Below are 13,438 nucleotides of genomic sequence, written 5' to 3' on the forward strand. Positions count from 1 at the left end.
GCGCCTCCGCATCGCGTTGGAGCATGGCCTCGTAGCGCATCTGCTCCTCGTCGTCGGCCTGCTCCTGGCGGAGCCAGTGCTCCTTCCAACGCTCGAGATGGGACGCCTCCTACGCCGGCATCGCGGCAAAGTGGACGGGAGGCGCGCTCACCCACTCGCGGTACTGGCCCGTCCACGAGTAGGCCTCCTCCGACCAAGGGAGTGGAGGTGGGGAGCGCTTCCGCGTTGGCTCCGGCTTGGGCTGGACGGGCGGCGACGGTGGCGGTGGCGGCATGAACAGCGGGGTGTGGATGGAGTCCCCCGCCGCCGACAGGGCAAGGGCTTGCTCCAACCCATCCCAGTGTGCGTCCTCCTTGAGGCGGCTAGCCTCCAGCGCGTGTTGTAGGGCCTCCTCGAGGGCGGCTTGGTACTCCGCCTCCGCCTCCATGTCCTTCGACTCTACATGCGGGGGGCGGCGGTGGGAACGGCGGCGGGACGGCGCCGACACCCGAACGCCGTTGTTCCTCGTGTTCGAGGGCGAACCAAGCCTCCCAGTTGAGAGAGTCGGCGGCGTACTCTGGCAGCCGACGCTGCTCCGGCGTGAGCTGCGCGCGGCGCCTGCGCACCTCCTCATCGTGCGCTCGCTGGCTCCACGAAACCGCCGGAACCGGGATCCGCTGCGGATCCAGATGCCAATGGTGCGGCAGCGTGACGTCGGGGTACGGCAGCGGCTGCCTGTACTCCCAGTGCCACCGCGGTTGGTGCACCGGGGCGCCGGCGACCAGGGCAAAAACGCGCAGGCGCCGGAGGAGGAGGGAGAGGGGGAGTACGGGAGGATGAGGCACCGGGGGTGCCCTTGCCATTGCTGCTGCCAAAGAGGCCCATGGCGTGCTAGGGTTTGCAGTCGCCAGCGAGGAAGCAAAGGGAGTTGTGGGGGCCAGACGTGGAGGGGAGAAGTGGATAAGGCCGGCCCCCGCCGCACGCGTGCTTAAAAAAGGACGCTTCCACTGGCTAACTAGTGGGCCCTTTGTCGGTGGTCGTCATTAATAACACAACGGGTGGCGGTTGGGTGGCCTACAGGTGAGGACGCGACGGACGGTCAGGAGACGTGCGACGTGTCCGCCCCGACGCATTCCAGGCGAGATTTTGGGCCGGAAATGGGTCGGCGCGGACGCCAGGTGGACGCGATTTGCGTTTGGGTCGGCGCGTTGGGCCTTCACTTTTGTCCACGTCTAGCCAAACAGACGCGGGCAGACGAAATGGGTCGTTCCATTAAAGTTGCTCTTAGAATACTAAAGGAATAATCTAGACGCTCTTATATTAATTTACAAAGAAAGTAATCATAGGTTTCTATGTTTGGTTAAAGAGATGGAGTAGAATAGGTTTGGTATGGCTCGCCTATTTGTAAGCAATGGTGAGATTATCTTCCATGAGTAAATTGAAATTGTGCGTTATGGGCATTTACAACTTTTTGCGGCATCGGCATTTATAGTTCACAAGCATAACATACATGATACTTCCTTCATTTCTTTAGTCTACATATAAAATTTGTTTAAAGTCAAACTTTATAAAGTTTGACTAACGTTATAGGTAAAAATATCAACAATCACAATATGAAGTTTATTTTCATGCTATATAACTTTAGTATTGTTGTTTCTTGATATTTTTAATATATATTTGGTCAAACTTTGTATAATTTGACTTCGATAAAGGGAGTACTAAACAAATAATTATCATTATCTCTATTTAACAAGACAGGTATATATGCCAAAAATGTGGGTCCACCTTAATAAGTTAAATTTTGGAACAAAACATTAATTATAATAACATTGCAATGTATGTATTGCAATTGGGAAAAGCCGTTGCGCAAAGCTGCATCCCCCCCCCCCTCCCCCTCTGCTAGCTTTGTTGCAGCTTTGTGCAATGAAAACGCCATTGGCATACAATTCACATTTCCACCAGCGACATTTGTTGTTAGTGCGGCCAACGACGACCTCAAGTCCCACAATCTCTTTCCAGATAGCTTCACCTCACCTCTCTAAGTTTTGTTTGGCATCTTTCGTCCCAACCATTTTCAAAATTGATTGTCGTCTTGCGGTTGGTCATCAAAGGCCGACCTATGATGCTATAAACACACGGGTCTGTCTTGGGTACATCTATGCGTGCCCTAGTTATTATACATCTAAGTGACTCAATCAACTATAAAAAATAAAATAAAAAGACAACAAGAAAATACCCACACAAATCTCTGCGTAAAACCAATAACATAGGACTTAGATGTGCAATACTTGAATACATCTAGATAGGCTTTAGCAAAACCGTAAACACTATTCTTCTTTCCATTTATTTCCAAAATCGATTGTTGTCTCACACTTGGCGTCGCAAAATGGTCTCCATCAGATGTCGAGCTATTATGCTATAATCACTATTATCCTTCCCATCGATTCTTTGAACAAGATCAACAAGCATTGTTGGAATTTCTTTTGGCCGGGAGAAGATCAGGTCAACAGGGGCCGCTGAAGTAGTGTTGGACTATTTCGTCTCATTTCCTCTCTATCCCTAGGCGGCTAGCCCAAACTTTTTCCTTCAGGCTTCACCGGCAAGCCTATGGATTTTCGTTCCTTTTGCTTGCTGTTCCGACGGAAGTTAGTAGTTTAGGTTAGAGTTTTTTAATCCTAACAGGTGTGACGCTCAAGCAGATGGTGGTACTTCTTCGAGTTTGTCTTTTAGGTTTTGATTCTCTTGAGTTCGTCCGTCTGAACGTAGTTAGTCGACAGAGCTCCAATGTATATTCTTGTTGTCTTCTTAAGACGGTGAGGAGGTTAGGTTTCTTCAAGGGCACATGCACGAAGACTTTCCAAGTGTCAAAAGGCCTACTCCTATAGGCAAGAGTGGTATTCGGTTGTGCGTTCGTATAATAGATCTGATCCTTTTCGATGGAAAAAAAATCAACGGGGCCAATGTGAGGTTGCATGGAGATGAGCTGGTGTAATTTTCTCCTATTGCCTTCATCTTTCCCGTTTCTTTTCTCCCTCCTATTTCTTTCATTTTTTTCCCCTTTCTTTTCTCCCTGGCTTGTCCTTGCAATTTATTTGCTCTTATTAGTTCGGTCCAAAGAAAGAACTAGTAGTACATGTTGAGTGGTTTAAACTAAATTTAAACTTGCAACAGCAGCCATGTATCCGTGGTAAGTATCCACCAAAGATAGTTTCTGTCGTGCTTTGTTTCCAAGCTGATAATCATGAGGGACCAGATTAAAATGACCAAGCAAATCCAGAGATTGGCCAAACAAAACATACACCTAACATTAGGTTATCTTCCATGTCCACAATCCCATCCACAAAGCTTCAAATGTAAGTTCTTCCGGTGTCACTGGAGCGAATCAGTTTACAATATGTTTAAGTGACCAATTAAAAACATGAGACAAGCTTCATGGACCGGAAACTTTTCTTGTTCGAGACAGTAAACTGTCAACGGGCAACTTACTCCACCTCTTCCAAGAAATCCTTGATCTCTGCTGGAGTTAAAACTCTGCATTTTGAACGGGAAGTGTTACTAGTCAGAATGCAGAAAGGAATTTGTACTCTAATCAAACAGAGTATGACAGTTACAACCGATAAAATAAGAGTAGAAGCGCACACATATTGGACACATACTAAAAATTGCAGGCAAATACAAACTACACGACCAAGAGAAACATGAACAGATTAGTTAAGAGTAGCACAAGTTTTTAGCGAGCAAATGAAAGTTATTGTGACCAATGTTAAGAAGTTAGGAAGGGTTGGAAAAAGAGGCAAAGGAAAAATTGTACTCCGTATCTGATAACTATGTTGCAGTAAAAACAGCGTAATTGACTTCGTATACATACTTGAATTCACGGTCAGCCCGGATAACTCCAATTTCAATGTTGTTGGCAGAGATTTGACCTTCATATCTGAAAGTCCGGAAACAGTCAGTACTCAATAAGCAACCGAATTGGTAGCATAAGCCAACTACTAGAAAGATGTAGCTACCCTTCTTTCAGAGTCAAAATTGCAGTATGAATGGCATCATCAAGCTCCATATCTTCGGTGTATCTAGAAGTTAAAGCTATGTCAGCTAAATCATGACCATGCAAAAAGGGAAAATAATAATAACCTTGATAACATACATGCTGCTTGTATTAGTGAACGGATGGACAGCAATAGAATGCAATTTAGTATGATTATCAGATTGAGATAAATAACACTGAAACATTAACTGTGACCAATAGTAATGGTAGGATAGATAGATCCTTCATCTACCTTTTCTCAAGAAATGTCTTTGCATTTGACACATTTTTCCCCATCGCTGATGCTTTCCAGGAGAAGTAAGATCCTGATGGGTCAACCTATAGAAATAATCAACAATGAGAAATCCAGCATTTTTGTAACTAGTAACTACTACACCCTAACAATATGAGTTTCTGCCTTGTGAAACATCAGTCAAAAGTAATACAAATCCTATGACATGTGAAATATCAGTCAAAAGTAACAAAAATCTGGTGCAAACTAACAAGCGACTGAATCTGAAATAGTGGGAAGGGAAATAACAAGATATCTATCATGTACTCCCTCCGTTCCTAAATATTTGTCTTTCTAGACATTTCAAATGACTATCACATACGGATGTATGTAGACATATTTTAGAATGTAGATTCAGTCATTTTGCTCCGTATATAGTCACTTGTTGAAATCGCTAGAAAGACAAATATTTAGGAACGGAGGGAGTAGCTCTTTGCACATACCTGATACAACTGCGGACCATTGTCATCATACCCAGCAATCAACAGTGATACACCAAATGGTCTTACACCACTGCAACAAATAAGGTTATGAGTACAACATATATTTCTTTTCAGTTTTGAACTGGACTTTTGCGATTTAGCTGTCACGTGTAAAGCAAATCAAAACGCATGTGAAAATCAAATCTTATCTACTATTATATGTATGAGTGTCGAATTGCGTCGTGACTAGCATTTAAAAACCTCGGTTTCTTGAGCTCACCTATTAAGTGAAGATCTAAAAAATCGGTTGCAGATAGTGTACTCTGGCCCTATATATTGAGATTTTAAATGTGTAATACATTGTTGTGTTTCACAATTAAGTGACGAAATCAACAGATATTGAAGTTATATTTCATATTTGAATTTTTGTTAACAAAAACAAGTTACATCAAATGGCATTGTGAAGCTTTCGGTAAAAATACCAAGTAACTTATTGTTCTAATAGTAATTTAGGTATAACAAGTGACTGATTTAAACAATTTCGTAACTTCACTAGTAGTATAATAAAAAGAAAGTGCCAAGTACAGTAGCATACCCAGATTGTGTGAACTCCTGCATAACAGCAGCAGTCTCTCGGACAAGCTGGGTCACCGGGATGGTTTCCTGCATTTGAAAATGAATAATAATCAGAAAACATATATTTGCTAGGGAAAACTGACAGAACATGGCTACAGGTGACCTGCACATTATACAAAGTGGCAATTTATTAAAATAACATCTTACCTTGTACAACCGATAATACTGCTGTGCCTGCTTCCGACTTTTTCTGACAAGAACGCGGAAATCTGGACCCATCCCACTGGAAATAACAAGTAGGTAAGTGCACATACATGCAACAAGAGACACTTGGAAGTTGCAAGAAACACCAAATCTCAGTAACATCAACTAGGAAATATATTCATGGAGCCATGGTGGCAAGTCGAGAGATTTGATAAACAGTTTGGAAAAGGTGAGGTTATTCTGATAGCTTAGCTGTTGGCACTACAAGTCTAGCTGTTGATCTCCAATGTGCACTTCTGTGGTCAAGCAATGCTTTAGGTAATAGCTCGCACCAGTACTAGTTTGCATGGTACTCCCTCCGTCCTAAAATAAGTGTCTCAAACTTAGTACAACTTTGCACTAAAGTTAGTATAAAGTTGAGACACTTATTTTGGGACAGAGGGAGTAAATTGGTAATGACAACCCTGCTTGCCCATTCATCATGTCGCCTAAAAAGGGTGAACGATTCATGTTTTCTCCCAGATACCTTACGTTGATTGATCTATAATCAGCTGGTTTCCTTGCATACTCTGTACAGGTATTTTAAATTTTTGCCTTTTCAGGAGCATCAACATATAAGGTGAAATGGATAAAGGGAAAAACCTTCAGACAAATTGTTCATCTTATCCTTTATTTATACAACAAGCTCATCAGTGATGAAAGTGAAAAAAATGTAGGAGCAAACACAGCAATACTAGCTCAGACATCATTGAGAATTAAGAACATTAACCAATACATCATTAGTTAGGGTAATAGTAATACAGCAACATTTATGTAAATATTTCTACAATATAGAAAAATGAATAACAAGCAACACTGGAAAAATACCTGTAGACAACTCCAATATTTGGAGTCAGTGACTGAATCTTCTGCACCTAGAAATTTGCAGGAACGGATTAATTAGCATTTTTCTTTTGAGATAACAACAAAAGATGGCAAGTAGAGAAAAAAAAACAGGATGATGTTACACTTACAGATGTTTCGTCCACTAAAATAGAAGGCAATTTCTTCTCGGTGGCGATAACTACGCCATTGGCAGCTACAAACATGACGCACATATCTCAGAAAATAAGTCACTCAGAAAGGGAAGTGAAAGTGCTGTAGAACAGTAAAATAACTGATAAAATATGCACCATACAAACTAAGCTAAAATTCATTCAATCATTAGTAAATTATAATAGAAGAAAGAAACATATCGGTGCTAACTTGTAGCTATATAAAGAGTGCATGGCAAACATTAGTGTTTTTTGTTGATATCAAACATTAGTTTCATTCAGTTGTCAATAAAAGGTCATAGGCAAAAAACCAATAGACCACTGTTTAACTTCCACAACACAACACAATACAACTGCTTGGTATGCTGAAAAAGAAGAAAACAAATAATGTGCAATTGTTCACTTATCATGAATTTATTATTCTAAATCTCCTAGGGCCTCGGTGAGTAGACATCATCCGGCCACTCTACCAGTAAGCAAAAAAAATCGAACAACTCCAAGGTACATATAAATCCAATTTTGCAAAGAACGCACTCTAACAGTTACTGTGGAACATCCGAGTACAAGAAGGCAATCAGAACTCTAAACTTTACAATGGATGTGCTCCTATGTAGTCAGTAGTTTACAAAACATATGTATACTTCTGAAAATATGTCACACCAAACATCAACTTCGCACTCATAAGCACAATGTAAAACAATACAGATTAAAAATGAACATGATCAGACAAACACATTGACATCATGGGCATGTGTCTATCAAAAAGCATTGGATTATTAGCTGGTATATCAGTCTTTGTAGACATGAAGAAGCTCCTAAAGCTCAGGCCGTTGCACACACACGCAATTCCATGAAGGAAAATTGGGCCTAGATCTGCAAATAATCTCAGTGCCTTAAATTGGCACAGTAGCCCTATCGCCAGCCGCAAACAAAAGAGCAGTGATTATTAACTAGTATTTCTTATGTGTTAAAAAGGCTTGCACTCCATCCTCTTGTCGTTGGAAGCCTGAATTTTGCAGATCAATGATTTCCATGGCACGTACAAGCATAACAAATCATATGCAATCGGTAAGTCCCACAGCTAGTAGTGTAAATACTACTACGTGATTCTATGATGCCAAAGATACAGGAGAAAACCTAACTGACATCAGCAGTGTCATAAGCCGTACGATGTCGAACCCTAAAATGCGAACTAAATTCACACTTGAGAAGCAAGAATGGAAACCCTCCGCATCGACCTAATGTTGTGCATAAAACCCTCGCATCGCTGTCTTAAACTTGTTCCGCCGCAAATCGATGCTGGCAGCGTAAGCTACTAATAGCGGAAAGTACTGAGCATGATTACTGCGCGGATCGCACCTTTGATGCCAAGCGAGGTTTGGCCCGATCCGACGGCCGTGAGCGCGTGCTCGATCTGCACCAGCTTCCCCGACGGGCTGCAATGAAATCGGGGGAAAAGTCAGATCAAAGCCCCAACATCGCACCTGATCGGACCCAATCGAGAGGGGGAGCACAAACCTGAAGGTGGTGAGGGAGAAGGAGTACTGGCTGTCGCCCATGGCGGAAGCGCGGGACTACCTCGTCGGCTTTCTCGGGCTGCGGGAGGAGATCGGATGGAGCAAGAGAGCGAGGCGGCTGCTAGAGAAGAGAGACGGAGGGGGGACGGGACGGAAGCAGTGTCGAACGCGAAGAGAAGAGGAAAACGGAGAAGAGCGGAGTGTTTCGCAAGAAGATGATTCTGGGCCGGACCGGAAACAGGCAAGGTTTTGAGAAGGCGCTGAGACCCACTCTGGCCGATTTTCTCTCAGTGCTCCTTTATTCAAAGAAAACTTATGAAAAAATAGTGGATTTGGATCTTTTTAGTAGTAGTTTAATTCGCAGATTAGAGTCTTTAGAAAAAAAATTCATACGATATATTTGTACTGCAATTTGGAGGAAATTTTATTGGAATTATGAGTCATGCAACTATATTCAAATTACATGAAATTACTATGTTCGAAAAACCTCATTATGGAATTTTTACATGAATTTATACATGGAATCGCTTTGCATGATTATCATGGAATTGTTACTTGTTGGGCATATACTTAAGTAATAGAAGGGTTGGGCGCGCTTTGCTGCACCTTTGGTGTTGTTGGGTTTCTTCAAAAAATAATCGCTCTATTTCAAAATATAAGAGGTATTACTTTTTTGAAAAGTCAAACTTTTTAAGTTTCATCAAATTTGTAGAGAATATATCAAAATATCAAATTGATATTTTTAAATTCATCATGAAATGAATTTCCATACTTTTTTGTTAATATTGTGGATGTCGATATTTTTGCTCTGAACTTGGTCAAAGTAAAAAAATGATTTTCTACGGGACTGGTATCCCTTATATTTTGACTCATGGAATATTTAGTTTGGCGGGTGGGTCGATGATAGAGTGTGTTTTATTTATATTTATATTGCGGTATTTGGTGGGCATTTCATGGTGTGACTCTTTGTGATCCGCTGTAACACCCACAATGCGACTATATCTCCCACGTATCGAGGCACGACTTAGAGACATAGTCGCATAATAGTTTTGTCGCAAAAGGGGTAATCTTCACACAATCCCATATACTAAATAAGAAAGGGATAAAGAGTTGGCTTACAATCGCCACTTCACACAATACATAAAAAATTCATACACCATCCAAATACACTCAAAGACCGGCTACGGTCAAATCCGAATAAAAAGGAAGATAAACCCCGAATGCTAGATCCCCGATCGTCCCAACTGGGCTCCACTACTGATCATCAGGAAAAGAAACATAGTAACGGCCTGAATCCTCGTCGAACTCCCACTTGAGTTCGGTATCATCACCTGCACTGGTATCCTCGGCACCTACAACTGTTTGGAAGTATCCATAAGTCATGAGGACTCAGCAATCTCACACCCGCGAGATCAAGACTATTTCAGCTTATGGGTAGGAAAGAGTAGTGAGGTGGAGCTGCAACAAGCACTAAGCATATATGGTGCCTAACATACGCAAATGAGAGCGAGAAGAGAAGCAACGCAACGGTCGAGAAGCTAGAAGTGATCAAGAAGTGATCCTGAAACTACTTACGTTCAAGCATAACACAAGGTCGTGTTCACTTCCCGAACTCCGCCGAAAAGAGACCATCACGGCAATACACGCGGTTGATTCATTTTAATTAAGTTAAGTGTCAAGTTCTCTACAACCGGATATTAACAAATTTCCATCTGCCACATAACCGCGGGCACGGCTCTCGAAAGTTTATACCCTGCAGGAGTGTCCCCACTTAGCCCATCACAAGCTCTCACGGTCAATGAAGGATATTCCTTCTCCCGGGAAGACCCGATTAGTCTCGGAATCCCGGTTACAAGACATTTTGACAATGGTAAAACAAGACCAGCGAAACAGCCGATGTCCCGACAAATCCCGATAGGAGTCGCACGTATCTCGTTCTCAGGGAAACACCGGATGAGACATCCTACGAGTAAAACCAACCCTCAAGTTTCCCCGAGGTGGCCCCGCAGTCTACTCGGTTCGGACCAACACTCAGAGGAGCACTGGCCCGAGGGGGTTAAAATAAAGATGACCCTTGAGTCTGCAGAACCCAAATGAAAAGGCTTAGGGAGGCAAATGTAAAACCAAGGTTGGGCCTTGCTGGAGGAGTTTTATTCAAGGCGAACTGTCAAGGGGTTCCCATAACAACCAACCGCGTAAGGAACGCAAAAACAAGGAACATAACACCGGTATGACGGAAACTAGGGCGGCAAGAGTGGAACAAAACACCTGGCAAAAGGCCGAGCCTTCCACCCTTTACCAAGTATATAGATGCATTAAAGTAAATAAGAGATAATAATGATATCCCAACAATATCCATGTTCCAACATGGAACAAACTTCAACTTCACCTGCAACTAGCAACGCTATAAGAGGGGCTGAGCAAAAGCGGTAACATAGCCAAACAACAGTTTGCTAGGAAGGTGGGTTAGAGGCTTGACATGGCAACATGGGAGGCATGATATAGCAAGTGGTAGGTAGTGTGACATAGCGATAGAGCGAACAACTAGCAAGCAAAGATAGAAGTGATTTCGAGGGTATGATCATCTTGCCTGCAAAGTACTCAGAGTTGTCGAAAGCTTGATCCTCGTAAGCGTACTCAACAGGTTCCTCGTTCACGTACTCATTTTCCGGCTCTACCCAACGCAAGAACACAGACAATGGAACAACAATCAATCATGGTGCAATGCACAAGCAACATGATGCAATACATGACATGATATGCAAGACATGGTATGCAATGCATATGCATGCTCCGGAAGGTAAAGAATGATCAAGGCATCAACTTGGAAAACCAAGTACGCCACTGGAAAGATGGGATGATTTCGGTTGAAATCGATATAAAGATCACCGGAAACGGATGCACGGTTTGCAAATCGCAAGCATCACAAGAAAGACGTAAATCTGCGGTTAACAGCATGATGCCACTTAGAATGCAACAAGAAACTAAGCTACTGCACTCCAACATAGCAACAAAGCATATGGAAGTGATGTAAAAGAGATGGTTGACAAAACATAAACACTGAGCTACGGCTAAATCACACAGGAACAGGTTCAAACATGCATGACAATAGTGCAAAAGATATCAGCTTCACAGACTTAGTGAAAATACTAACATGTCAAAAACAATACCAGGAAGCAACGTTTGGAGCAAGCAAACAACATGCTACAAGAATATACCATAGCAAACAAAGGCATGGAATGATACTACTAAATGCATAGAACAAAATTTCCTTACAAAACATGAGCCAAAAAGGCACAGAAGATATGATGGCACCCATGTAAACATAGTAAGTTTTATTAACAGTTTCATACTTGGAAGAAAAACAGAGCATGGCATAAACAGATTTATGATAGCGACTTTGCAAGCTCATGCCACTCACCACAAAGCATTGCATGACAACATAAGCATACCAATAGCAATATGACATGTTAATGAAGCTACATGGTAAGATCACTAGCAACAACCATGGCAATATGGGATTAACATGTTAACAAACTGCCAGGAACATTTTATAGCAAAGTAGAGAAAGAAAAATACATGCTAGAACACTCCATAATTTCAAACAGGGGCATGAATGGATAGAGCATAACCACATGTTCAAAACATCCTTACTGAAGTATCCCAAAATAAGCATGGATCACTATGTGGCATCAAGTTTAAATGCCATCAAAATAACAGCAGGGAAAAGACTTAGCAAAATTCTAAGTCCCTGAAAACAGCAACATCACAGAGCCTAGTTTGCATGCTTGTGCTAGTCACCACATAGATCACAAAAATACAAGACTTGCACCCCTGTAAATATGGCATGATGTAGTTCAAAACACATGTAGACCTCATGCTCATATGATGCACACATCCAAATGCAACAAAAATGACAAATCACCATGATCTGATAAGCACCAGTAGCTAACATTTTATAGCACTCTTGCAACAATGAAAATGGCATCATAAAGGACAGTAACTTGCATGGAAATGCTTCTAATATGAAGAGCTCAACGAGGCGAACAATTTGACATATCATATGCATGATTGGGAGCACCGAGCACCGAGATACGACATGATGAACATGGCATGAAAATAACAGGGACTTAGAGAAAAAATAGAGTCAACCTCGCGAGATCTAGGGTTTTCGGGCGCGGTGCACGAGGTTCACCGGAGAAGTCACCGAAGGAGAGGGAGACGGTGGCCGGAGGGCGGGGAGCTCGCCGGAGCTCGTGGAGGGAGCGGATCTGGTCGCTCCTCGACCGGATTAGGGCGGAGGTGGCGGCGAGGAGGCCGGGCGGCGGAGGCGCGTCGGTGGCGGCGGGCGCGGTTGGCGGCGGCGCGGCCGGGCGATGCGAGCGCGGGTGCGCGTTGACCGGCGTGGGGAGGCACGTGCGGCGCTCGGGCTTCGGGGGCCCGCCCCGGGCCGAGTGGGCTGGCGCGGTGGGAGGTGGCAGCGGCCACATGGCAGCACGCCACTGGCTACGGGCGGCGGCGGCGACTCGTCGGGTGTAATCCAGATGTGTCCGGCGGCGGAGTGGGGCGATTGCTAGGATTTGGACCCGGAAATTGGGAGGGGGTGCACATATTTACAGGTAGAGGGAGTTTGGAGTGTCCAAATGAGGTGCGGTTTTTGCCCACATGATCCTGATCCAACGACGAAGAACATGGAGATGGTTTAGATGGGTTATTGGGCTGTTTTGGAGGGGTGTTGGGCTGCAACACCAAAGAGGTGTTTGCGGTTACCCAGTTAACCGTTGGAGCATCAAACGGCCTCCAAATGGAAATAAATTTGACAGGCGGTCTACCGGTGGTGTACCAAGGCCACTTGACAAATCTCGGCCCATTCCGAGAACGTTTTACTCCCGCTCACGAAAAGAGACAAGAGGGGTGCGCCAATACATGTGGGAGTGTCGGATTGCAAAACGAACAACGGGGAAAAGGTTTGGATGCATGAGACGAACACGAATGCAAATGCGATGCACATGGTGACATGATATGAAAATGCATGACATGAACAAAATGCAAAACGAAGACAAAACCCAACCACGAAGGGAATTTCATAACTTAAAAGCCGAAAATGGCAAGAGTCGGAGTTACAAATATGGGAAATTACATCCGGGGTGTTACAACACTCCACCACTATGAGAGGATCTCGTCCCAAGATCTAGGACTGAAAGAACTCCGGATATTCGGAACGGAGGTGGTCCTCGCGTTCCCAGGTGGCTTCTCGGTCGGAATGGTGTGACCACTTCACTTTCATGAATTTGATTGACTTGTTGCGAGTCTTGCGCTCGGTTTCTTCAAGAATAGCAACAGATGCTCATGATAAGACAGCTCTTCTTGGAGATCAATCTCTT

The 13,438-nt window shown here is 43.5% G+C and overlaps 1 protein-coding gene across 1 annotated transcript; it reads right to left on the bottom strand.

Annotated features, from left to right (window-relative positions):
- Nucleotides 1-3,259: 3,259 nt before the first annotated feature.
- LOC125544723 (proteasome subunit alpha type-2) lies at nucleotides 3,260-8,284 on the bottom strand. The gene is made up of 11 exons (XM_048708469.1): nucleotides 8,056-8,284; nucleotides 7,897-7,973; nucleotides 6,517-6,581; nucleotides 6,371-6,417; nucleotides 5,507-5,582; nucleotides 5,319-5,386; nucleotides 4,745-4,814; nucleotides 4,263-4,348; nucleotides 3,993-4,055; nucleotides 3,848-3,913; nucleotides 3,260-3,510 (listed from the first exon to the last, which is right to left on the bottom strand). Exons 1-11 carry the CDS (start codon nucleotides 8,094-8,096, stop codon nucleotides 3,462-3,464), a joined length of 708 nt encoding a protein of 235 aa, XP_048564426.1. The 5' UTR covers nucleotides 8,097-8,284; the 3' UTR covers nucleotides 3,260-3,461.
- Nucleotides 8,285-13,438: the final 5,154 nt, after the last annotated feature.

Source organism: Triticum urartu, chromosome 3, assembly GCF_003073215.2.
Source record: "Triticum urartu cultivar G1812 chromosome 3, Tu2.1, whole genome shotgun sequence".
Lineage (NCBI taxonomy): Eukaryota > Viridiplantae > Streptophyta > Magnoliopsida > Poales > Poaceae > Triticum > Triticum urartu.

Bases quoted from the DNA above. Each gene is read 5' to 3' on its own strand.
- LOC125544723 (XM_048708469.1), bottom strand. From the start codon at position 8,096: ATGGGCGACAGCCAGTACTCCTTCTCCCTCACCACCTTCAG. The intron at 5,583-6,370 runs GTATTTTTCCAG...TGTTATTTCCAG, and splicing joins AATATTGGAGTTGTCTACAG to TGGGATGGGTCCAGATTTCC. The intron at 4,056-4,262 runs GTAGATGAAGGA...TTTAACTTCTAG, and splicing joins AAGACATTTCTTGAGAAAAG to ATACACCGAAGATATGGAGC.